We start from the raw sequence: 22,297 nt of genomic DNA on the forward strand, positions 1-22,297 counted from the left end.
GCCAGCACCAGAGGTGGAGGTGGAAGTGACCGCGCTGAGCCGCAGCGCGGAGGATGCGCGGTGCTTTACGGCCAGCTGTTTCCTCTGGAGGCGGCTGGGCTGGGGTTGGCCAAGGTCTGGGGGCGTGTCTCGAATGTTACTGGCTGGCTGAGGAGTCCTGTTAACTTTGATGACAATGCAGTAAAGCCCAAAGAGCAGGCAGGGTGTGGCCGGGAAGGCGGTGATGGTCCTCAGTGGGTCCCCAGGGGTGGTCCCTGGGGACAAGACTTGGGCGGTGGGCAGCATGTCCAGACACAGGTAGGTCTCGGCTCAGTTGCAGAGGGGCTCTCCAGGTTACCTGTTTGTAGTAAAATGGGGTTGGATTCATCCCGGGGCCACCGAGTGGGGCCTGGCTGGCTTCTGCGCCCTGCAGGGCGGGCAGCCTGGAGTCCCTCCCGACACCCCGCATCTCCCAGAGGCTGACTCCGGGGCTGCTGCTCATGGGGAGGTGGTGGTACTATGTTGGAGGCCATGGTTCAAGGTCGATGTGTTTTTAGTGGGATAAAGTACCCTGGGACACCGGTGAGTCAGGCTGAGTCAAGTACATGGGCTTCCTGCTCGGCGCCCAGGGGAGGAGGGAGGGGAGGTTTCCTTGGCAGCGAGAGGCCATCCCAGCTCGTACCCGTGAAGTAGCCCTGCTCCCCACGCCCGCCATACGTGTTCTGTTTAGCTTCACGTGGCCATAATCTGGTCTGTGGATGGGCGGGGCTCCTTTCCCTGTCCCCACCCCCCCAGAAGGATTCATTTCTTCCTTGCAGATGTGGGTTAAACCCTGCACGGAGCGGTTCGGTGGCGGGTGACTGGAGCCAGGATTCGAGTCCAGAGTTGTCCCAAATCTGTGCCCCTCACCACCCTGCCAGGCTTTCCCGTGTGCTCACTTGGGGACTTGTCCAAAGGTTCTTCCTCTTTCCGTTTTCCTTTCTTTCATAGATTTTTTTTTTTTTTTGGCAGTACGCGGGCCTCTCACTGTTGTGGCCTCTCCCATTGCGGAGCACAGGCTCCGGACGCACAGGCTTAGCGGCCATGGCTCACGGGCCCAGCCGCTCCGCGGCATGTGGGATCTTCCCAGACCGGGGCACAAACCCACGTCCCCTGCATCGGCAGGCGGACTCTCAATCACTGTGCCACCGGGGAAGCCCTTCCTTTCTAACTTGAGAGCGCTGCCCTCACCCTGTGGCCCTGGCAGGCACCTGTCTCCACGGTGGGCACACAGCTTGTCCCCAGGTTTTCCTGCGTAAGGACCTAGTGAGAGATCAGAAGGGGCTGTGGACCAAGAATGGGGGACATGGGGTGGCAGCCCAGTGCTGCAGGTGGTGGCTCTGCGGCCCTTCAGCTGGCCGTGCCTCTGGGCCCCCGGGAAACGGGGTGAAGATGACCCTCCTCCAGTGGCCCCGCAGAGCTGTGGGGACGACAGGAGAGATGCTGGTGGACGTCTCAGTGTCCGTCAGGAATTGTTGGGTTTCTTTCTGCTGGAAAGGACTAACAGGCTCATTTGGCCTCAAGCAGGAAGGACAGGAGGACACTCGGGTCCCCACACCCACCTGAAAAGCCTTGTAAGACGCTGACAACTTGAGATCAGCCTGTGACTTTTCCGTGTAACTGCCCTAGGCCCTCACGGCCGCAGAGTAAAGCTGTAGCATGCAGGGCTGCCCTTCCGTCCCGTTCCAGCTCCTGCCACCTTCCTCTTGACCTTGTTCAGGACCGTGGGGTAAGGGGTGATTATGTTAGGAGCACAGAGGGGTCGAGTTCAAATTGCTGCCTCAAAAAGGAACAAGTGGTGTTCCGAATTCCAGTACAGACCAGAACAACTCCAAGGAGGCTCAGCCCCGCATGGAAGGAAAGCAGTGGGGCGGCCGTGTGGAGCAAGTCAGGCCACCCGTCCTCCCTGCTGGCCTGAGTGCAGGGGTCCAGTTGCTTTTCCTTCTTGTTCATGAGTTCGTTAGCTTAAACCAGCTTCTCATGGTGGCAGAGTGAGAGTGAAGACGAAGCTGATTCATGGCCCAACTTTAGCCAGACTGCCCTGGTTCCCGCCTGGTCCTCTGTCCTTGTTTACCTGAACCTGAAACGGGCTGAGAGGCTGTAGGAACACCAGGTGGAAGACGCTTTCCCCTGGAATTAGCCCCAGTCCACCTGGGGCAGTGACTCCAGGGTCACAGGGGACCGGCTGTGGGACAGAGGCCATGGACAGCACGGTGTCCACCTCTGGTGTCCTGTGCGCAGGGGTTTAGGTTCCCCTTTGAGGCCCTAAGGGTGGCCTGAAAAGAAGTGGGCAGGTGGACCTTGCCTCTCCCGTGGAGCCTTCTTCCTGCTGAGTGCATTCCTGTGATAGACACGTCTGGATGTGTAGTAACAGGCCCCACTAAGCGTCTCTAGCTCACCCGTGTGTCTGTGCACCTGGCCCGCTGTGGCCTTGGGCGAGTTTCTATGCCTCTCCAGCCTCTGCGTCTTCCTCTGTCAGGTGAGCAGGTTGGCTGCCCAGGTGACCGCAGACACTCCTAGAGGGGGCACCTCTGAGGGCTGTGTCCACAGTACGTGGGATAGCGTGTGTCTGATGAAATGATTGCTCAGAGCAACAAGTGTCAGGACTCTTTATTTGCCCTGGGCCTGCTTGTCAGTCTGTGACCGTGTGATCTGGACTACCTGCCGCATCTGCCCAAGCCTCTGAGAACAGGTCACCCAACCGCACCTGGCGGAGAAGGGGACGCCTGGCCTTCCCTCCTCCGCGCGGGTGGGCTGCACAGCCTGTCACCTGTGTGTCTCACACGTTACCTGACGGGGAGTTACACTTCCTTCTAGGAATCTCTGTCTCTGCTGTTATTACAAGTATCACCTTCCTAGACAAGTAAAATTTGAGCTCTAACATGCAAGGTTTTCTGGTTGTTTTTTTCCTGTTCCCTGTGTCCTTACAACAGGGCAGAAAACGGAAGTTTGAGTTGAAGTGTGTATCAGGTGCCCGCCTTGCACTAGCTCCAACACACCCGCACGCACGCACGCACGCACACACACACACACGGCCCCTGTGCCAGCTTTTCAGAAAGCTGTGTGTGCGTCTGTGGTTGTTGTGCCGGGAGGTCAGCAGGGTCGGTCTCCTTCCCGGTGAACTCCTGAGCCGATGGCAGGGAGTGACCCGGCAAAGCTCCGTGGGTGGTCAGTGGCCCAAAGAGGATTAGAAGGAGCCTTTCATGCCTTCATCAGGTCCTCTTTCTCCAGGGGAAAGTGGTAACTGGGCAGGCAAATCTGCTGGGTGACGGGAAAGGCAGGGCGAGGGATGCGGTGCTGCCCTTCCAGGCACTTTAAGGGAGGACCTCGCAGAGAGAACAGGGAGCCCGGTTTAGGAGGGTGCGGTGGCCTGAAGGAGGGCGAGGCAGCGTTCCAGGTCGGGGTGGACGCCCACTTTTGGAGTGCGGACCGTGGAGGCACATGCTGCTCTCGGTAAGGCAGCGGGGTGCTGGGCACGGGCGTCTGAACTGCTTGTCCCTCCACAAGCCTGTGACGAGGGAGCGTGGCAGGTGGGCACAGGGCATTTCAGCGTGAGGGCAGGAGTCCTGCTGCAGGGCACAGCTGAGGCTGGTGGAGCCGGGAGGGCTCCCAGGGACACCTGAGCTGACGGGCTGGTCACGCCGTGGCGCCCGGTGGTGCTGCGTCCCTGTCAGTGACGTGGGCTTGGGTGCATTACCTAATGATTGCTAATTGCTCCCATCTCGGGTTTCTCAGTGCTGAGGGGGAGGGGTAATGACAGGGTGAGGGAGGTAATGATGAGGGGACAGGTGATAACAGGGTTGGGGGTGATTACGGTGGGGAGGTTCCAGCCAGAGCTCTGCTTGGTTGTGACTGAGGCCGGGCGGGACAGCCCCACCCCCGGAGGTGGCCGCCTGGAGTGGTGCTGCCCCTCCAGGACGGTTAGCAGGGACGGGGGCCAGGAGCCCAGCCCACTCGTCTGAACCGCCCCCCCATGATATTTCCCCAAGCCCGTTCCTTCCTGGTCCTCCGGCCTCCCCTCCCTGTGGACCGGGCTATTTTTAGCCCTCATTTTTTTGGTTAATGGGCTGTTCACTGTTCCTCCCTTTAAATGGGCTATTTCAGGAGCAGACATCAGTCTCCTGCTCATTTGGCCTCTTGGCTCGAGTTGCAAGAAAACCTGACAGGGAGAACTTTCTAAAGCCACAGCGCCTGGTCCCCAGGGTGGGCGTCTTCCCTGTCCAGTCTGAACCCCGGGAGCCCGTGTTGTTCTGGGCCTGGGGAAGGGCACCCTGCCCCTGGCGGGGAGACAGACGACAGACACGTCCACATGCGTGACGTCCCCTGTAGCTCCAGGGGCGCAGAGGGGGGCAGGTGGTCAGGGGAGCGGGGGCAGTGGCGTAAGCAGGGTGGCTCTGGCCTGGTGTCTGTGCTGGCCCCGCTGTGGCACCCTGACCCCTGAGCTGGGTGGGTGGGGGGGCCGGTCCTGTTCTCTCAGGGAACCACTGTGCCTGGAGTTTGACGAGTTGGAACTGCAGTGTAGCCGAGGGTCCCTCTGGTTCACGGCGTGTTCCTCACGCCGCCCACCGCAGCCCCCCTTCAGCCCCGTGGTCTGCTCCACCCAGGGGAGCTCTCGGCACCCTGGTCCTCGGGGGGTCTGGCCGGGGCTCCGTCCGTCCCAGGGAGCCGGCCCCAGCCTCCTCCCCCGGAGCAGCAGGGCCGGGTCAGCCAGTAGATGTCAGGACAAGAGGACCAGACGTTTGGGCAGTTGTGTGGGAGGTTTTGTCACTTAAGAGCTTTGCCTTTGACCTCCTCCAGGAGGAGCTGTGTCTGCCTGTCCATCCTCCCCTTCCCCCAGAGTGGTTCTGGGGGGATTGGGAGAGGCCTGGGGGCTTTGTCTCAGCAGCCCTCCCACCACGGGCTCTGAACCACCCGAGGGACAGAGGGCCCCGGGCCCTGGCTGTGCAGCTGGCTCCCCGCCCGGCTTGCCTGCCTCCTGGCCAGGGCCCGGGGCCAGCTTGCTCGCGTAGAGAGCTCTGGACGAGAAACCGTAGACTGGGCTCTCAGAACCCAGCCTCTCCAGGCTCCTGTCTCCTGTAGAAGGAAGAGTGCCCGAGGCTCCCCAGGGCCGCCCGAGGCTCCCCGGGGCTCCTCGAGGTGGTAGGATGATGGGTGAGTGACAGTCATGGGGGAAGAACAGTCAGAGGGCCTGAGAGATCCCAGTTTGGAAAGATCATTGCTTTTGTTGCGTTGTGCGCCTCCTGGGAAATGGCCGTCCTCCAGCTCAGAACACAAACCCTAGAGCAGGAAAGCTCGGCCGTGGAAGCAGGATAGATGTACCCGAGAAACCAAGAAGGCGAAACAGGCCTTGGCTGTGGGGGGATAACCCAGGCTCTGCCTCCATCTTCACGTGGTCTCCCTGTGCCTGCACCGAGTCCGAATCTCCCTCTTCCCATAGGGACACCAGTGGTGTTGGATCAGGGCTCACGCTAAGGCCCTCATCTCACCTTGAGTACACCTATGAAGACCCTGTTTCCAGTAAGGTTACATTGACGGGTACTGGGATGTCAACCTACCTTTTCAGGACACAAGTCAACCCATAACGTTACACAGTCAAACACATGCGGTTCCTACCACCCCAGCAGCTCCTGTTTTAAAATTGTTGGTGGTTTACCTTGATGGGTGCAGGTGATGCACTTTGAGTTGAATTGCTTTTCCTGCAGGTTGGGCGTCCATGGCTGCAGGGGCAGTTCACCCCACGCACCTTCAGGAGAGTTGATGGCTAACGCTTCCTGCGTGCTTGCAGGTGGGGTGGGAGAGCAGCCAGGCTCTGCATGGGTGGCTGGTGGGGTTTTCAGAGGATCATTCTCTGATGCAGACCCTTCTTGACTGAGGAAAGAATGAGTTCATTTACTTATTCAGGTAACAGAATCGCCCCTGGAGATCACATCTCCTCAGTCACTCAGACTCTTGTTCCCACAAAGGTCATCACCACTGTTTAATTTCTTGAAAACCTCAGTTTGTTCAGCAAATGCCCGCTGAGCACCTGCCGTGTGCCGGGCCTGGGCCAGGCCCTGGGGACTCGGGGATGAGGCCTCACGGTCCCGGCCTCATAAGCCTAAGGGTTCCGGCCTTGAGCCCCCTTCCGGGGCTGGAGGGCGGGTGGGGGCGTTACTGTCTACGGAGCTCAGGGAGCACGTCACAGCGGAGGGAGGCCTTCCAGGCAGAGATGCACCCGGCCACGGCGGGCGGGCTGGGACTCACGCTGAGCTCTAAAATCTTCCATGGACTGGCATCCACACGCGTGGTGGTTGTGGACCGCGTGGTGCATAGAGAGCTTTCCTGAACTGCCTGTCACCGGATAACTGTCCCACTTCCTGCAGGACCACAGCCGCTTCGTCAACTGTGTGCGGTTCTCTCCTGATGGGAACAGATTTGCCACAGCCGGGGCCGACGGTCAGGTAAGGGCTGCGGGTCCTGGAGGGAGGGGTTCGTCTCTTGGTCCTCTGCGATGGTTCAGAACAGGCAGACTTAGTAAAGCTGGTGTCGATGTACAGTTCCCTCCTTCCCCCTCCTGGGATGCAGCTCAGTTAAGGGGCTCTGTCCTCAAAGCATGGTAGACCCGTCTCTCCATCTCTCTCCTTTTAAAGGAGCTCGAAACTCATCTGTCTCTAGATTCTTTGTTGTAAGAGCCACAGTCTTGATGCCTCCCTCTTGATGGTGGAGCAGGAATGAGGAGCTCATTTAGCGTGCCAGCATGCTGGGCCTCCACACACGCACGCCTGATCTGCATCTATTTGTGTTTCCTGAAAGATCTACATCTATGATGGGAAGACGGGGGAGAAATTGTGTGCCCTGGGAGGAAGCAAGGCTCACGATGGCGGCATTTATGCTGTAAGTATGGGTCCGTGTTCACAACGTGGTCTGTGATCGTGGTCGGGCTGTGTCTGCGTTTATTGTCATCTGTACACACGTGTTAAAGTTGGAAGCTTGAGATGGGGGGTTAGAAGTAGGGGAAGTGGCAGAGACCTTCAGGGTCACGTGGGACACGGTGGCGTGGCCTGGAGAGGCCCGTGGCCAGGATGCTCATCCTGTCCTTGCCCTGGTGTGTCCCACCACCTTCTGGGCCATCCTCCCTGCTCAGAAATGGGGGCTGTGGACAAGCTGCTGTCTGAGTCTCTTCCGCCTCTGCAATGCTTGACCCATGACCACGTTTGTTTGAGTAGGTCAGCTGGAGTCCCGATAGCACCCACTTGCTTTCTGCTTCCGGAGACAAAACGTCTAAGATTTGGGACGTCAATGTGAACTCTGTTGTCAACACGTTTACCATGGGCTCCAACGTTCTGGACCAGCAGCTGGGCTGCTTGTGGCAGAAGGACCACCTCCTCAGCATCTCCCTGTCCGGCTACATCAATTACCTGGACAAAAACAACCCCAGCAAACCTCTGCGGGTCATCAAGGTATGGCCGGGCTCTGGAGCTGCTGTGTGTGCAGGGGCTGGCTGGAGGGGAGGTGGGCGCCCGGCCAGACGCAGGGCAACTGAGGTGAGGTGAGGCCCAGTGGAATGGCAGAATGCTGGTTGCTTTGGGGATGTGAGTTTAGCAGAGGCGGGAGGCCAGATGCCACGTTCCCCTTTGAGCTACCGTGAAGCTGGATGCTCGGGGCCTGGGGTTCAGGGCAGCAGCGCGTGCCCCTGCTGTCAGGGGGGATCAGCCTCCCCCAGTTAGGAGGCCACTGGCTGTGTCCGCTCGTGAGGCAGGACCAGGAAGATGCTGAAGCCCAAGACAGGGCACGTCATGGGGCATCACTGCAGATGTGGGTGGCCAGCAGGCCTTGGAGCTGGGCCTTGACAGTGTGCGGGGTTTGAACGTGGGAACGGGTGTGGGCAGGCACTTGTCCTCTGTGGTTAGAGCAGGGCAGGCATGAGGGGGTGTTGGGGAGTGGGAGGAAATGGACAAGTCGGAGCCCAAGGTGCCGAGGCGTGAGGTTTGGGCAGCAGGGAGTGATTGGAGGGCCTGCCTCCCGTCCTCGTCTCCCAGAACGGCTCACTCAAGGTTGGCTGATCACCAGGGTCTGCCCTGAGTGTCCCCTCCAGTGGGGACTGTTCCTTGCCGCTCCGTCAGCCCTGGAATTTTTGGCCTCTCGGGAAATCGCAGCCAGACTAGAAGCTCCTGTGTCCTGGGGCCCTGCTTGGGCACTGCCCTTTGCAGGCCTGCTTCTGCTGGAGGGTGGGCTGCGGTGGGAACTCGGGGTCGGCCTCGCCTGCTCTGTCACCCTGGACGAGCTGTGCCCTCAAGGGAGGGGTTTCCATAGCCCAGCTCCACGCTGCACCCCGTCCTGGCAGCTGAAGCTCCTGGGGCCAAGCCCCAGTGCTTCCTCACAGCCTGCTCGCTCAGCTGCCTCAGGGCTCTGCAGACAGGCTCTGGGAGACGGCTGGGCCCTGCAGGCTTGGGGTTGGCCAGCCTGGGACTGTTCCCCTCAGGCCCAGTGAGGGCCAGCTGCCCGGCCCTGCACTGCTTTGTACATCCCATCCCACAGTCTCTGAGGTCGCGGCCCTTGTGCACTCGGTGTGCAGATGACCTTGCCCAGAGGAAGGGGCCGAGCCTGGCTGTCTGCCCCCTTAACCCTGTGTGACTAGCTCGTGAGGCCCAGGTGGGCTCGGTGCCTGCTGCATCCCATTCAGGTGGGGCGTTGCTGACGGGAAGGGCTGATCCAGAGCGACAGCTGCTTCAGCCCTCAGTGCTGGCCCTGCACCCTCTGCTTCCACAAAGGTTTATCTGACTTGGCCCTGAGGATGGGGCCATTGGGGCCACTTGCTCCACAGGCTTCCAGCCCAGTGTGATGAGTGTAAAGTGAAGGTGTATACATCCTGGCACAGAGCCCAGGGGAGCTGGGAGGGGTCCCCGGCGCAGTCACTTCTCTGGGCCTCCATGCGATGGGGAGAAATTGCTGGAGAGAGTCAGGCGTTACTGTCCACCTGCTTCCTCTGCCCAGAAGAGCAGCTCCCCGTGAGCCGCCCTGATGCTGGGCTCGGGTGGCTGTCCCAGGCATCGCCCCATGTCTGCTGGCGCCCTGGGAGTGATGGAGGCCTGGGCCTGACTGCTCTCGCTGATGTCACTGTCGCCGACAGCATAGGTGCTACTAGCCAGGCTCCTGTCCCCCACCCGCAGGTCAGCTCAGGAACCTCATGGGCGTTTACAGTTGTCAGAGAAAACATCCCAGCCCTCCTGCCGCACATGTGTGAGTCCCGAGCAGTGTTTGGTGCTAATGTCGGGCTGTGAGTGAGCCCAGGAACAAGCTGGAGTTAGAAGAACATAGTTAGAATAGCGGTTCTCAGCCCTGGCGCACGTTGAGATCACCTGGGAGCTTCCGCAAAGGGCTTGATGCCTCTGTACGGGCCCAGTGGGATGCGGTCAGAGGCCAAGACCGTAGGGATGGCTCTTAGGTGCCGGTACTTTTAAGATGCACCCAGGTGACCCTGCGGCTCAAGCTTGAAGGGGCATCAATCACCTGAGCCAGGCTGCTTGTTAGAACACGGTAGGTGGGCGACACCCTGGCGCTCAGAGGGTTCATCTGTGGGACACGGGAGAGCTCCATTCCTCACAAGTTCCCGGCGAGGCTGCTGCCCTTGGCGGGGGGCGTGCACAAGTCGCCAGGCATCTTGTTGAGCGCAGGTTCTCAGTCTCCAGGCTGCATGGGGCGACACTCCCGGTGAGGCCAGCACTGGTCTGAGGACCACGCTTTTACGTAGCAGGGCCAGTGGGTTGCTGCCCTGTGGAAAGGACTCGGGGTCTGTTCACTGGTTCTCCCGTCTCTGAGAACGGTGTGTACCTTTCTCTGAAGATACACACCACACTGTGGCAACAGTCAGCAAAGCTCAGAGGGACCCGCCTGCCTCTGGTGAGGGGAAAGAACTATGATTAGACCAAACCTCCGGGTTGTTTCCATCCGAGGAGCAGTTACGGGGGAGGTTAAGTGCCTTTCTTGAAGCAGACAACTGGTTCTAAATGAGTGATCTGGGCCCACCATGTTGCCGGTCGGGGAAATTGTGGGGCCCCAGCCCTGGGACAGCCTCCGGGGGAGGGGGAGAGCTGGGAAAGAAGAAAACTCACGAGCCAGGGGCTGGAGCCGGAGCCGCGAGCTGTGCTCCTGGGTAGAGGACGAACCGTTAGCAGCACCTGGGACCTCCTGGGCCTCCGAGTGGCCTGGGGGTCCCCCTGCCTGCTTCTGCAAGGGTTGGTCCCTCCCAAGACTACTCCCCACTACTGCTGCTTCCCCTCCGGTAGGGGCTCACCCTCTGTGGCCGTTTCCTCCTTGTGTGGGGAGGGAGGGTAGCTGGGTCCGTCTGCACAGACCGGGCGCGCTGTTGGGGCTTCCACTAGACCCCCATCCTCCACCCAGGTCGGGTTGAGTGCCTCGGTGGGGAGGCCCGAATGTCGAGGGTTTGAAGGGTTTGTCAGGTGGTCGCTCAGCTTGGGGCTGTTTCGGGCCCACCGGGGCTGTGGCATTGAGGGCTCTGCCTCCTCTCCCAGGGGCTTAGCCGGTGGAGAGCATTTGACAAGCACAGGCAGGATGGCATGTCCTGAGTCACCCCCCCGCCTGTCTCCTCCGCAGGGCCACAGCAAATCCATCCAGTGCCTGACGGTGCATAAAAACGGCGGCAAGTCTTACATCTACTCTGGGAGCCACGACGGACACATTAATATCCTTTGACTCACAGCGCTGGCTCTGGGGCCCCTGGCAGGAGAGTCGGGAGTTTCCTGTTCCCACGGTGCCGGAGGCGAGGCCAGCCGGCTGGCAGCCACAGCGCTCCTCTGACCGGTCTTGGCTGCCGGGAGGTACCGTGTCCGTACTCGGGGCCTCCAGCTCGGGGCCTCCAGCTCCAGGCCACGGCCTTGACCTGGTGGGTCACGTAGTGCGGCCTTGAATGGTTTCTGGACCTCCCTGAACTTGAGCTGCTTCTCCCCGTCTGTGACCTGGTGTCGGCCTCTTCCCTCTCACGAGCAGCAGCAGAGTCGACGTGTGTTAGAATCCCAAAGGACTTAGAGCCTTTTGGGAGAGTCCCTTTATTTTAAAAATGGGGAAAGTGTAGCTCAGATGCCTCAAGTGCCTTCCCCAACGTTGCACCGCTTGGCGACGGCTGAGCTGGGCGGGAACCGAACCCCCGCTCCCCGCTGAGGGGCTTTGCAGTCCCTCTGAGATGTTCCCGGCAGCCCTTCCAACCTCCTCCTCCCAGGATGGCGAGCGTGGGAGGGGTCGTGTGAGGGGCCCGCCTCAGTGCGTGTGTCATGGCTGCGAGAGAGGCCTGCCCTCGTGCAGCCTGGCTCCTGGTCCGTGGCTGCCCTGCCTCCTGGAGGGGCTGTTCCAGACCCCCTGCTTCTCCCACCTCCGCAGACCTGCCTGGTCTGTAGGGTTTCCTCCCTGGGAAGGTCTCCCTCAGCCCCGAGGGAGGAGGGCAGAGAAGTCACCCTCCACCCCATCATACGTAAGGAGATGGTACAGCGGAGGGTCTTGCCCAGCGTTCTCCCTCCTGGAGCCGCTCCTTCCTCCCCACTCATACGTTAACCTCCTACGGTATCGATGGCTGGCGGCCCCTTCACAAGACCATGTCAGGAGTGGAATATACGTGCAGCTTCCTAAGGGAACAGTCTTCGGTGCAAATGACACTCATTTGTTGATGTAAAAAGAGAACCTTGTAACTTAAAACACCTCACACCTGAGCCCCTCGAGCTGAGCGTCCACACGCTGGCCCTGCCCAGGTGGGTCAGCCCCAGGCCCATTTACCCGGTGGCACCTAGGTGGCCATCGGCTGAGCCACGGGGCACAGCCAGCCTCCTGCTGAGGACCGTGGGCTGGACAGCAGGCTAGAAAGAGCCGGGGGAGGGGGGCTGTGTTTTGGCCCAGTTACGCAGGGTCCCAGGGAAAGGTATCTTCCTTCTGAGCCCGCTCTCAGAGGGAGGCGCTGTGCTGTTGCATTGTTACAGGGCAGCGCAGTCCCGTGAACTGCCCGGTTCCTGTTCTGAAGACGGGCGGACTGTGTCTAACTGGGTGTGTGGGGTTGTAAATGGCCTACTGGCCCTCTCCCCAGAACGTCTGCTGCCTGAAATTCGGAGTTGGACATGCACAAGGAGTCCCCCAGGCCCGGGACAAGGGCCTGGCTGCAGCCTCCCTGGAGGGCTCGTGCCACGCCCTGGACGTCAGCCTCTTCCTTAACCGCTGCTCCACATTACTGGGATTCAGAGACGGGGGAGAACGACTCCTTCGCCGGGAAGGGCCACACGAACCAGGTGTCCAGGATGACCGTGGATGAGTGCGGGCAGCTGGTGAGCTGCAGCATGGACGATACGGTGCGGTACACCAACCTCACGCTGCGGGACTACAGGTGAGAGCTGCCTGGGGCCAGTCCGTGCCCCTCCCTGAGCACGTCCCTGGTGAAGCCCTCTGAGGGGCCGGGCCGCTGCCCTGAGCCTCGGCTCATGAGAGGACCCGGGGCAGAGCCACGGCCTGGTCACCCGGTCGCAGGGGCCCATTCACTGAGCCTTGGGGATGCCACACTTGCCAGTTACGTGGAATTTTTCTCCATTTACCATTTTCAAGAAGTTCTTTGCATGTGCAACTTTTTTAGTTTGTGTTTTCATAGTTTTAACCAAAAGTAAAGGTAACACAATTTTCACCAATTAGAAGTACCAGGTTTTTTAAATTTTAATTGCCCTGAAGAGGAAACTGGTTATGACTGCGGGCGGGTGGGGTCAGAGCTCAGTTTTGTCTGTACCCGAGGAGTTCCGGGGTCTCTAACTGGTGGACGTGGGCAGAAGCCAGGACAGGGCAGCTGTGGGGGCGGCACTTGGCACAGATGCGTAGGAACAGGGAGTGATCCCTTCACTTCCTCTCGCCACCCCCTTCCCCTCGTCCCAGCCCCCATCATGACTCCGCATCTCTCTCCCAGAGGCTGAGTCTTCCCTTACCCGCTCCTGTGTTTTAGCAAAGGCTCATGCAGTAGAGATCAAGGTGGAATTTCCTTGAGTCACCCGAGTGCTGTGGTCCTGCAGTGAGTGTGTATTTACACCCACCCTGTGCCCCTGGAGACTGAAATAACGACTTCCTCCTCTCCACAGCGGACAGGGAGTCGTGAAACTGGACATCCAGCCGAAGTGCGTGGCTGTCGGCCCCGGGGGCTACACTGTGGTCGTGTGCATCGGTCAGGTATGGCTCCCACCCGGGTTCAGTTCAGGCTGACGCTGCGCAGTGTCTGGTCCCCACGTCCCCTCTCAGGCGCATTCAACCCCGTTTCTACTGAGCCCCGTTTGCGTGTGCTGAGGGCTTCCCACGTGTTCACTGAATCCTCTGGAGTCCTATCAGTCAGGCATGGCGTCATCCCCACCTTACAGGTGAGGAAACCAAGGCACAGAGAGTAAGTTGCCCAAAGTCTGCGTCTAGCAAAGGGCCGAGCTGGGATTTGAACCCGGGTAGCCTGGTGAGAGCCTGCGCTCAAGGGTCACGCACCCTGCACATCCCTCGCCCATGAGGCCCACGAGAGGCACGGCCCAGGCAGCTGTGTCCGTTCACATTCGAATCCCAGCCCTGTAGCATTGGGGTGGTGTGGCTTCGGGCATTTTCCTCACCCTCTCTGAGCTTTAGTTTTCTCATCCCTCGCAGCTCACGGGGAGGATTATGAGGAAGTGTGTGTCGGGCTCCTTGTGCCATCTCCATGAGTGAGGAGGCTGATAGTGACCGTGACTCCCTGAGGCCACGTGATGGGCGGGTGGCGTAGAGGGCCGCCCCTCAGCACAGGGGGGTCTGGCGTTCAGCCCCGCAGCCTGGGTTCTATTCAAGGCGGTAAGGTCTCTACACGCCATCTCCTGGAATTTCTGGAGCGAAGCACCCTTGACTGAGACCCAAGCCTGACCCACTTTATCCACGATCCTGCTCTGCAGCAGACGCCATCTGTCAGCGGGCTGGGCATCCCAGTGTGCAGATCAGAGAAGGCAGGTGTGACGGAGCCCCCGCCCACTGGCACAAGTGGCAGACCCACCGCCGAAAGCTGTCATTCAGATCCGCCACCCCTCCTCCATTCTGGGAGCTTCAGTGCTTTGGGGAGAGTGGATTCCTGTGTGTCCTAGATAACACGAACCTCCTGTCAAGCAGTTATTGCAGACAGCCTGGGCAGTCAGCAGGGGCGCAAGAGGAATCAAGGGCCGTGAGCGCCTTAGCAAGTGGGGGAAAGACTGGACGAGGACCTTCTAGAAGGACGGGCGGGAAGGCTGCCGCTCCATGGAGGGGGCTCCCCCAGCCTCGTGTCTGAGCACCTGGCCTGTAGGTGAGAGGTGAGACCTTGGGCTCTGCGGCCTTGCTCGGCCTCCCACACTGGCCTCAGATTCCTGTCTGGAGCTGCGGTCGGGACAGGCTGTGGCCTCTGAGGCTCACGCTGGGCTCACGTGGGGAAATTCAGGGAAGAGCCGCCTGGGGCTCTGCTCGGGAGGGGCTGGCGAGTGCAGGGTCCAACCCCCAGGTTCCAAGGAGTCCAGGGCCCACGGGGTCAGGTGTGACCATTGTCCTGTGATGCACTGTCTCTGCCCTGGTTCCCTAGGGCGTCCTGACCCGAACTCCCCATGGCTGGTCACAGGGTCCGCACAGTGTCCTGGAGGGGCCCGCGATTTTAGGTCAGGGGACAGCCACGTTCAAGTGTTGCCTCTGAGGCAGATTTGGGCCAGTGCCCTCAGGCTTCCCCTGTCAGGTGTAGGTGGGTAAGTGCGCTTCCGGAGTCGGGCAGGTGATGCAGGTGAATGTTTCTCAAGGTGCGTTTTCTGTAGCAGATTTTAGGGAGGCTGCTGCCGCCCATCCGCCTGGTGCTTCTTTGCCTCCCCTACCCGACAGCACAGGCCGCAACGCACCCCAAGGGCGGGGAGGGGCCTGCTTGCCCTTGGGACAGCTGGTGGTTTGAGCAGGGATGTGATGGGGTGAAGCCAGAGCTGTCACAGAGGCTACCCTGTTGGGGACGGTCCAGTGAATTAGAACCAGGAGGGTGTAGCGAGGGGCGAGAGGGGGTGAGGACGTGGAAGGTCACCGTGCCAGGCGGCCTTGGGCTGTGCGCCAGAGGGCAAAGGCACACTGTGGCTGCCAGGGCGGGGCTTTGGGACCCCATGGCCCTGAGAGCTGCGGGGCTTGCATCTCATTTGCTCCTATTCACCGGGAGGTGACCCTGCCATGCCAGGGACAGACACACCGCGCTTAGTTAGGCGCGTGGCTCCCACACGGTGGGCTGTAGCTGCTGTTTTTGTTTGCCTTTGCTAGGCCCGGTGTTTATTGTGAGCCCTGCATTCCGTCTCCATGACATCTAGGCACTGCTGGGTTCTTACCCCTAGGAGGCCAAGGCTCAGTTCAGTTCATGAACCGGTGTGTGTGACCCATCCCATCCCCTCCACCCCGCCAACCCCAGCAGCAGGGGGCTGAGCCGGGCCATCAGGGCGCCTCAGTGGGGCCTGCACACCCGGGCGCTCAGCCCCGTCCATGGACCGTGTGCTGCCCTGTCAAGTAGGAGGGAGCCAAGGCAGGTGCTGCCTGGGACGGCGCAAGGGGGTGGTGCACTGGGTGCCTCGGGCCACTTCACCGTGAGCCGTCTGTCCTGTCCTCCCTTCCCTTCCGGGGCTGAGGGCTAGCAGAGAGCCTCGCGGCGCTGTTGCCTACCTGCTGTAGTCAGCACCTGGGTTCCCTCCCAGCAGGTGGGGTGCCAGCCCTGTGTCCCTGGGCTGCGGGGACTCACGCACGGACATCATCAGTTTTTTCACACACCACGGGTCAAGGTCGCAAAGGGTGTTTTTTGGACCCGAGAAGCCAGAACTTGGAAGTCTAGCCTGTCCTGTTCATTTCCCGTGTCAGCTTATAGCTTCACCACTTCCGAGGGCTGCGTCCTCTTGAACCCGTGAGAACTCGGCTCTGCAAAGATCATTTATCACATTCGACGTAGAGTTGGAGGAACCAAAGTTCAGGCGTCAGATGGCTTTTGACGAAGCCCGTGCGGGTGGCGATAACAGCACCATTCATATTGACAGATGAGGGAGAAACACCACAGGGCCGGGGCCAGTCCCACTTAGTGTGGCTGGAGCCCCAGCCTGGCCCCCGAAAGGTTGAAGATGGAGCCCAGCCCGGGCCTGGGCCGTCGGTCCTGGGGCCTCTCTCTAACGGCTGCCTGTGTGTTTCCCAGATCGTCCTGCTGAAGGATCAGAGGAAGTGCTTCAGCATCGACAGCCCCGGCTATGAGCCCGAGGTGGTGGCTGTGCACCCGGGTGGCGAGACGGTGGCCATCGGGGGTGCGGTAAGGCCCTGTCCCCACACCCTCCGCCCTGGGGTATGTGGCCGGGCTGGGGGCGCTGTGAGCTGTGTGAGTGCCGGGCTGCCTCAGGGCAGGAGGGATGGCGGCGGGAACCAGCTGGGGTGCCTCCTGCCGCCCAGGTGAGAGCCTCCCTGGGCTGCCCTGCGAGGCCACCCTCCCGGACCCAGGCTGCCAGCCCCAGGTGACACGGCAGCCTCCCGGGAGACCAAGGGTCCCGGGCAGTGAGGCGGGCTCTGCTGGGGTGCGGGTACAGGGCAGGGATGCCTTGGCCTGGGGAGCTCGTGGATGGAGCACGTGTAAAAGGAGTTGCGTCCCAACCCGGACTCGCTGGGCTCAGGGAGGCGACAGGAGATTCTTCACACCCGTGAAGTGGAGTGCCAGCCTGAGGGTTTCAGTTCCCCTTGAGTCTGACTTCCTGTTGCCCGCATCCTGGCTGCTCCTCTGTCCCCTGCTCTTTCCCCTCATTTCCTGGCCCCCGAGGAGAGATGCCTGGACCCTACGAGGGTGGGGCATTTGCTAGGAGCCGGGCTCGACAGAGCAGGGAGAGGAGCCTGGTGCCTAAGAGCACCTGCCGGGTGTGGGGTACAGGGCACCGGCAGATGGCTCCTGGCGAGGACAGTCAGGGCAGATGAGGGGCCCTTGTTGGAGAGGTAACTCGTGTACAGGTGCTTCTCAGAGCTTGGCCTGTGGACGCCTGCGCTGGAACTTACTGGAGTTTTTGTGGGAAGAGCAGACTCGTGAGCCCCCAAACACGCAGAATCACAATTGGGGGGTTCTGCGTTTTAATGTAATTTTAATGTAATAATTAAACTTATCTTAATGTAACTCTGCCCACTGTGCCTGTGCAACCACGAGAGCTGCCGCAGGGCTGTAGGAGTTGCCCTCTGGTGCCAGGGGGACAAAGGAGCAGCTCTCCTGGCACAGGAGCCAGCACGTGGGCAGGTGGCCGAGCCAGGGCAGTGGTTAGGAAGAAAGGCGCTGCTGCTTATTGATACCCTGGTGCCTCCCTCCAAAAAGAAGGACGTCAGGGGAGCGTGTGTTTGTGTGTGTGTGTGTGTGCGCGCATGCGTGCGTGTGCGCACGCACTCACGTGTCAGGAGTGACTCACTGCCCCTCTGTCCTCCCACAGGATGGGAACGTCCGCTTATACTCCATCCTGGGCAGCACGCTGAAGGAGGAGGGCAAGCTCCTGGAGGCCAAGGGCCCTGTGACGGACCTGGCGTATTCCCATGACGGCGCCTTCCTCGCCGTGTGCGACGCCAACAAAGTTGTCACGGTCTTCAGCACTGCTGACGGCTACTCGGTGAGTGGGCAGGCCCCCTCCCTGTCTCCACACTGGGCAGTGCAGACGGCTGGAGGGGGCCCTGGCATCTCTCCCCTGTCATCACCGACCGGGCGGGTGCCCAGGACACGCAGCTTCGTTGCTCCTAGAGCGTGAATGACGTGGGAAAAGGAGACTTACCCTGCAGTCCAGCAGTTTGTGGGCCCGGGACAGAACAGCTGTCAAAAGGTTAGGGGCCTGGGCAGCAGCAAGGCTGCTGTGGAATCGGGCTGGTTTGCTCACTTGGGCGGCAGCAAGGCTGCTGTGGAATCGGGCTGGTTGGCTCACCTGGCGGCCTGGTTCAGTGACTTCTGGAGCCTTATTTTTCTCTTCTGTCAAAAGGCTTAGGCTAGATTTTTTTTTTTTTTCCCTTGAATCTCACTGCTGCTTCAAGTCCTATAAAGTGTGAGCGCTGGTCGTCCGGATGTGGCCTTGCACTCAGGGGCGGGTGGGTTCCCTAGCGGTGTATGGGTGAGAGAGAGGACCCGGTTGCCAAGGCCCTGGAAGCTCATCCCGCTCTGAGCAGGACAGCCAAGGACACTGTCGTGTGAGGTGTGAGAGTGCCCATGTGTCACCAGCCAACCCTGCTGGGCAGTGTTAGTCGCATTTCACAAACAAGACTGCACTCTGGAGGGATTCGGTCACCCGCTGGGTGTGACTGGACCACAGGGCGTGGGGCAGATGGAGCGTCCTCCAGTCCTTCCCGTGGAGTCAGCCTAGCCCCCTCCCCCCAACCTCCAACACTTAGGACAGTTTTGAAATCTACAGCGGAGTCAAAAGAATTTACCACCTAGATTCTACCATTACCATTTTACTATGTCATGTTATCCATCTAGTAATCTAATATTTTAGTGCATTTAAAGTAAATTACAGGCATCTGTATAATATATCAGCCTACATATTATTAACTAGAGTTTAGTAGTTTTATCTTTGGCTGTAAAATTTACATATAATGAAGGATGAGTGGGAACATAAGTATACACCAGCGCTGTGCATATGCCTGCACCTGCACTACGCCCACACCTCCATTAACATAAAGAACACGTCATGTCCCAGGAGGTTCCTTCCACCTCAGTATCACATTTATCAGATTCTGCGTTTATCACACTTTAAGCAATTTCATTTGCCCCCTCCCTAGGCTGAGAGCTCTGTGCAGGCGAATGGGCACATCTGGCCCATGTGATAGATGCTATAAGGGCAGCCCTGGAGTCCCGGGTCCTGGGGGGCACGGTGGCTACTGTTTGATCTTGGGCTGCCCCTTTCTGTGCCTTCAAGCAGTGGGCACCCTGGGGTTGTTACAAGGAGTCAGTGAGTTGGTGAGAGTTTCAGAAGCCAGGCACAGAGAAAGCGTTTCATGAGCACTGGCCCTCGTGAAGGTTAGGTGACGTGCTGCCCACTCACTCTGGCCTGAACCCTGACCCGCTACCTGTTTTTAATCTGCACCCAGGAGAACAACGTTTTCTATGGACACCACGCGAAGATCGTCTGCCTGGCCTGGTCTCCAGACAACGAGCACTTCGCCTCGGGCGGCATGGACATGATGGTGTACGTGTGGACCCTGAGTGACCCCGAGACCAGGGTCAAGATCCAAGGTGATTCACGCGCCCTCCTCGGCTCCCCAGGCAGCTCCGGAGAGGTGTCCCCAGGGCTCGAGGGTCTCTTCTGTGCTTCAGGGAGGTGGCCTCACGGAAGCCTGGCGCTCCAGCAAACATCAGCTCTGCTGGTCTGGGCAGAGGACGCCTGTGTGCCCAGCGTGAAAGCAGGTGGTCTCGGTTTCTGGGACACACACTGAGTAAAAGGGTTTTCCTGGCATCTCCTTTGTCTTAGTCTGTTCGGGCCTCTGTCACAAAATACCCCAGACTAGGCAGCCCCTAAAGCACAGAAGTCTACTGCTCACGGTTGCGGAGGCTGAAGTCAAGGATTGGGTGTCAGCTTGGCCGGGAAAGGGTCCTCTTCCAGGTCACAGACTTCTCGTCAAGTGTCCTCACGTGGTGGAAGGGGCCTCTTGTATAAGAGCGCTCATCCCACTTGTGACCTAGGTAGGCTCCTCCCAAAGGCCCCACCTCCTACACCATCACCTTGGACATTAGATTTCTAATTTAGGAATTCCGGGGGGACACAAACATTCGGACTGTAATACCTGCTTTCTCCCACCCACCCCACCCCCCTTCAGTATAAACTCATAACTGGGTTCTCACTCTAGGACAGTAGTGTCCAATAGAAGTATAACAAGAACCACACGTGGACTTGACGTTTTCCTAGCAGCCGCATTTAAAACAGAAACAGGTGAAATTATTAATAGTAAGTTTTATTTAACCCAACATATTTCCACATGTGGCAGTAGCTCACTTCAGGGGCACTGTAGTCACATCTGGCTCATGGCCCTGGTGGGACCCTAACCCATCCAGGGTGGATCTCAGATCTCCTGTTCCCGTGTCACCATCTCACATGGGCTCTGGTCCCTTTCCATCCATTCTTTACCTGGCAGGCAGCCTTTTGTCTTGAACGTAAGTGGGATCCTTTCCTATTCAAAAATTTTTCTGTTTCAACCCCACAGAGCTTTTTACCATGCCCAGAAGGGGGAGGGAGGGGACCAGCAAGCTGACCCCAGTGGGTGGGAAGGTGGTTGGTCCAGGATGTAGGAGGGGACAGAGCAGACTCAGATGGGCCATCCTGGTCTCCACAGAAAGCAGCAGTTTTGTAGTAAGACTCAGACTCGAGCAAGTTCAAGAGGCAGCAAGAGCTCGCAGGGTAGAGGGTGGAAAGTCCGGTCCTTGTCTGGGCCGTGGGGTCACAGGTCACTGGACGTGCATTGGCCTGAGGTCGGGCTGTTGTGTGCACAGGTACCCCAGCCTTGTGTTTCTCAACGTTTTATTCCTCATCTCCCCATTTTAACACCACAGATATACTGTGCACTGTTTGTGTATTGTCTGTACATTGTTGCTTTATGCATAGAAAGACTTGTTCACCCCCTGTGGGGAGGGGCAGTTTCGCCTCCAAGGGGCGTTTGTGGTTGTCAGGACTGTGCTGGCGCTGGGAGCTGCAGCCAGGATCGCTGCTGGTCAGGGAGTGTCAGTGGTGGGGGGCTGAGAACACCTGCTTCCCCTCCCATTACCCAGACGCTCCCCACTGAGAAGAGGAAAGGGGTCTGGTTGACCAGGATCCTGCTGGGTTTCTCGGTGGCCCTGTGGGTGATCTCGGCCCGGGTTTCCCATCTTCTGGTCTGAGGTACCTGTGGGAGCAGAGCTCCTGGGTTTGGCTCAGAACGCATGTTCTTTCTCCCCAGATGCGCACCGGCTCCACCACGTGAGCAGCCTGGCCTGGCTGGACGAGCACACGCTGGTCACGACCTCCCACGACGCCTCTGTCAAAGAGTGGACAATCGCCTACTGAGGAGCCCTCCTCGGGACCAACGGAATCAGGGACTTGGGTTGAACGCAGCTCCACAGTCACTTCTGTGTCCCGCCCTTGCCCCGCCCCCACCCTGCCCCTGGGGGAGGGGCCTCACCTCGTGCCCGCCCTCGGCCCCGCCCCCTGGGAGGACCCTGCCTCCTCCCCGCCTGCCCGCCTGACCCGCTCGCAGGGTGATGCTGTCTGTACAAGTCCTTCTGAAAGCTTTAGACGGTGACAGTTTGCACATGGAAAATAAAGTGAGCACTTCAACCACGTGTGGCGCGTGACTCAAACCCACCGCCTGCCCACGCAGAACATTCCAGAGGCAGAGCCTCCAAAGCACACAGACTCGCCTGTGGCTCGGGGAGGGGGGGGGGGTTGCATCCCCTCCCACTCCCCACCTGCGGGTCCTTCCTGGCTGGCAGGGCGGATGCTGTAGAGCAAGTGGTGCTCGTTCAGGGCCAATGGGCGCAAATGGAACCCGTGTTTCACTGTCAGTTTCTGTGCTTGATTTTGAGAATGGAATCGTGGGGATTTTTTTTTTTTTAATGTATCTTAACTGATGTCTCTCAGTGTTTACGGCGCTGCCTCTAGACTTTTAGATCCCTAGTTAGCAAGACGGGGAGGCATCCTGGTCACCGGTTCACTCTCGTGCTTTGATGTTTTCCTGTCTTTCTATCCCCCTCTGTTCCCAAGAGCAAAGATTAATTTAAAGGCAAAGATGGAGTCACTGTAAACTAACCTGTCCTCATTTACACCTTCCTTTTCTTTTCCAGTGCAGAAATTAAAATAAGTATAAAGCACGGTGATTTGGAGTTTCTTTGCGAATGTCGGAATCACTGGTAAAATGCTGGCACTTGTGAAAACACTTCGAGCGCTTTAAGAGTTTAGATGGAGAAATAATTAAATACCTTTTCTCTTCATTGTGGGTCGCTGACTTTGTGTGACAGGGACACGTGGGGGCGGGGGACTGGGAAGCTGCTTGGAACCCCATGGCTTGGGTATCTCACCAGCCTGCAGCCTCAGGGGATGGTTCGGGAAGGCATGGGACCTAGGGATCCCCTCCCATCCTGACTCCCCAATCACTGTGTGACCTGGGCCATCACACTTCTCTGCGCCTAGATTTGTGAACTGAAAGCACTGGACCAGGTGAGATTGATCCATCCTGCCTGATTCTCAAGTCCTGTGGCAGTTAGGGACTTTTCTGGTACTGCCTTCGAAAATAAGGAATAGTATGCATTCCGATGTTGAAAAAA

The 22,297-nt window shown here is 59.2% G+C and overlaps 1 protein-coding gene across 1 annotated transcript in view; it reads left to right on the forward strand.

The window, feature by feature from the left end:
- The window catches only part of WDR1 (WD repeat domain 1), a 39,645-nt gene extending 17,801 nt beyond the window's left edge, over positions 1-21,844 (forward strand). The window contains exons 6-15 of the mRNA XM_060012809.1: positions 6,381-6,458; positions 6,811-6,891; positions 7,224-7,457; positions 10,612-10,699; positions 12,223-12,379; positions 13,113-13,200; positions 16,199-16,309; positions 17,457-17,630; positions 19,096-19,240; positions 20,935-21,844. Of these exons, the coding sequence (XP_059868792.1) occupies positions 6,381-6,458; positions 6,811-6,891; positions 7,224-7,457; positions 10,612-10,699; positions 12,223-12,379; positions 13,113-13,200; positions 16,199-16,309; positions 17,457-17,630; positions 19,096-19,240; positions 20,935-21,041 (1,263 nt within the window). The 3' untranslated portion in view covers positions 21,042-21,844. The remainder of the gene's footprint in view (positions 1-6,380; positions 6,459-6,810; positions 6,892-7,223; positions 7,458-10,611; positions 10,700-12,222; positions 12,380-13,112; positions 13,201-16,198; positions 16,310-17,456; positions 17,631-19,095; positions 19,241-20,934) is intronic.
- Positions 21,845-22,297: the final 453 nt, after the last annotated feature.

The sequence above is a fragment of the Delphinus delphis genome, chromosome 5, assembly GCF_949987515.2.
Source record: "Delphinus delphis chromosome 5, mDelDel1.2, whole genome shotgun sequence".
Lineage (NCBI taxonomy): Eukaryota > Metazoa > Chordata > Mammalia > Artiodactyla > Delphinidae > Delphinus > Delphinus delphis.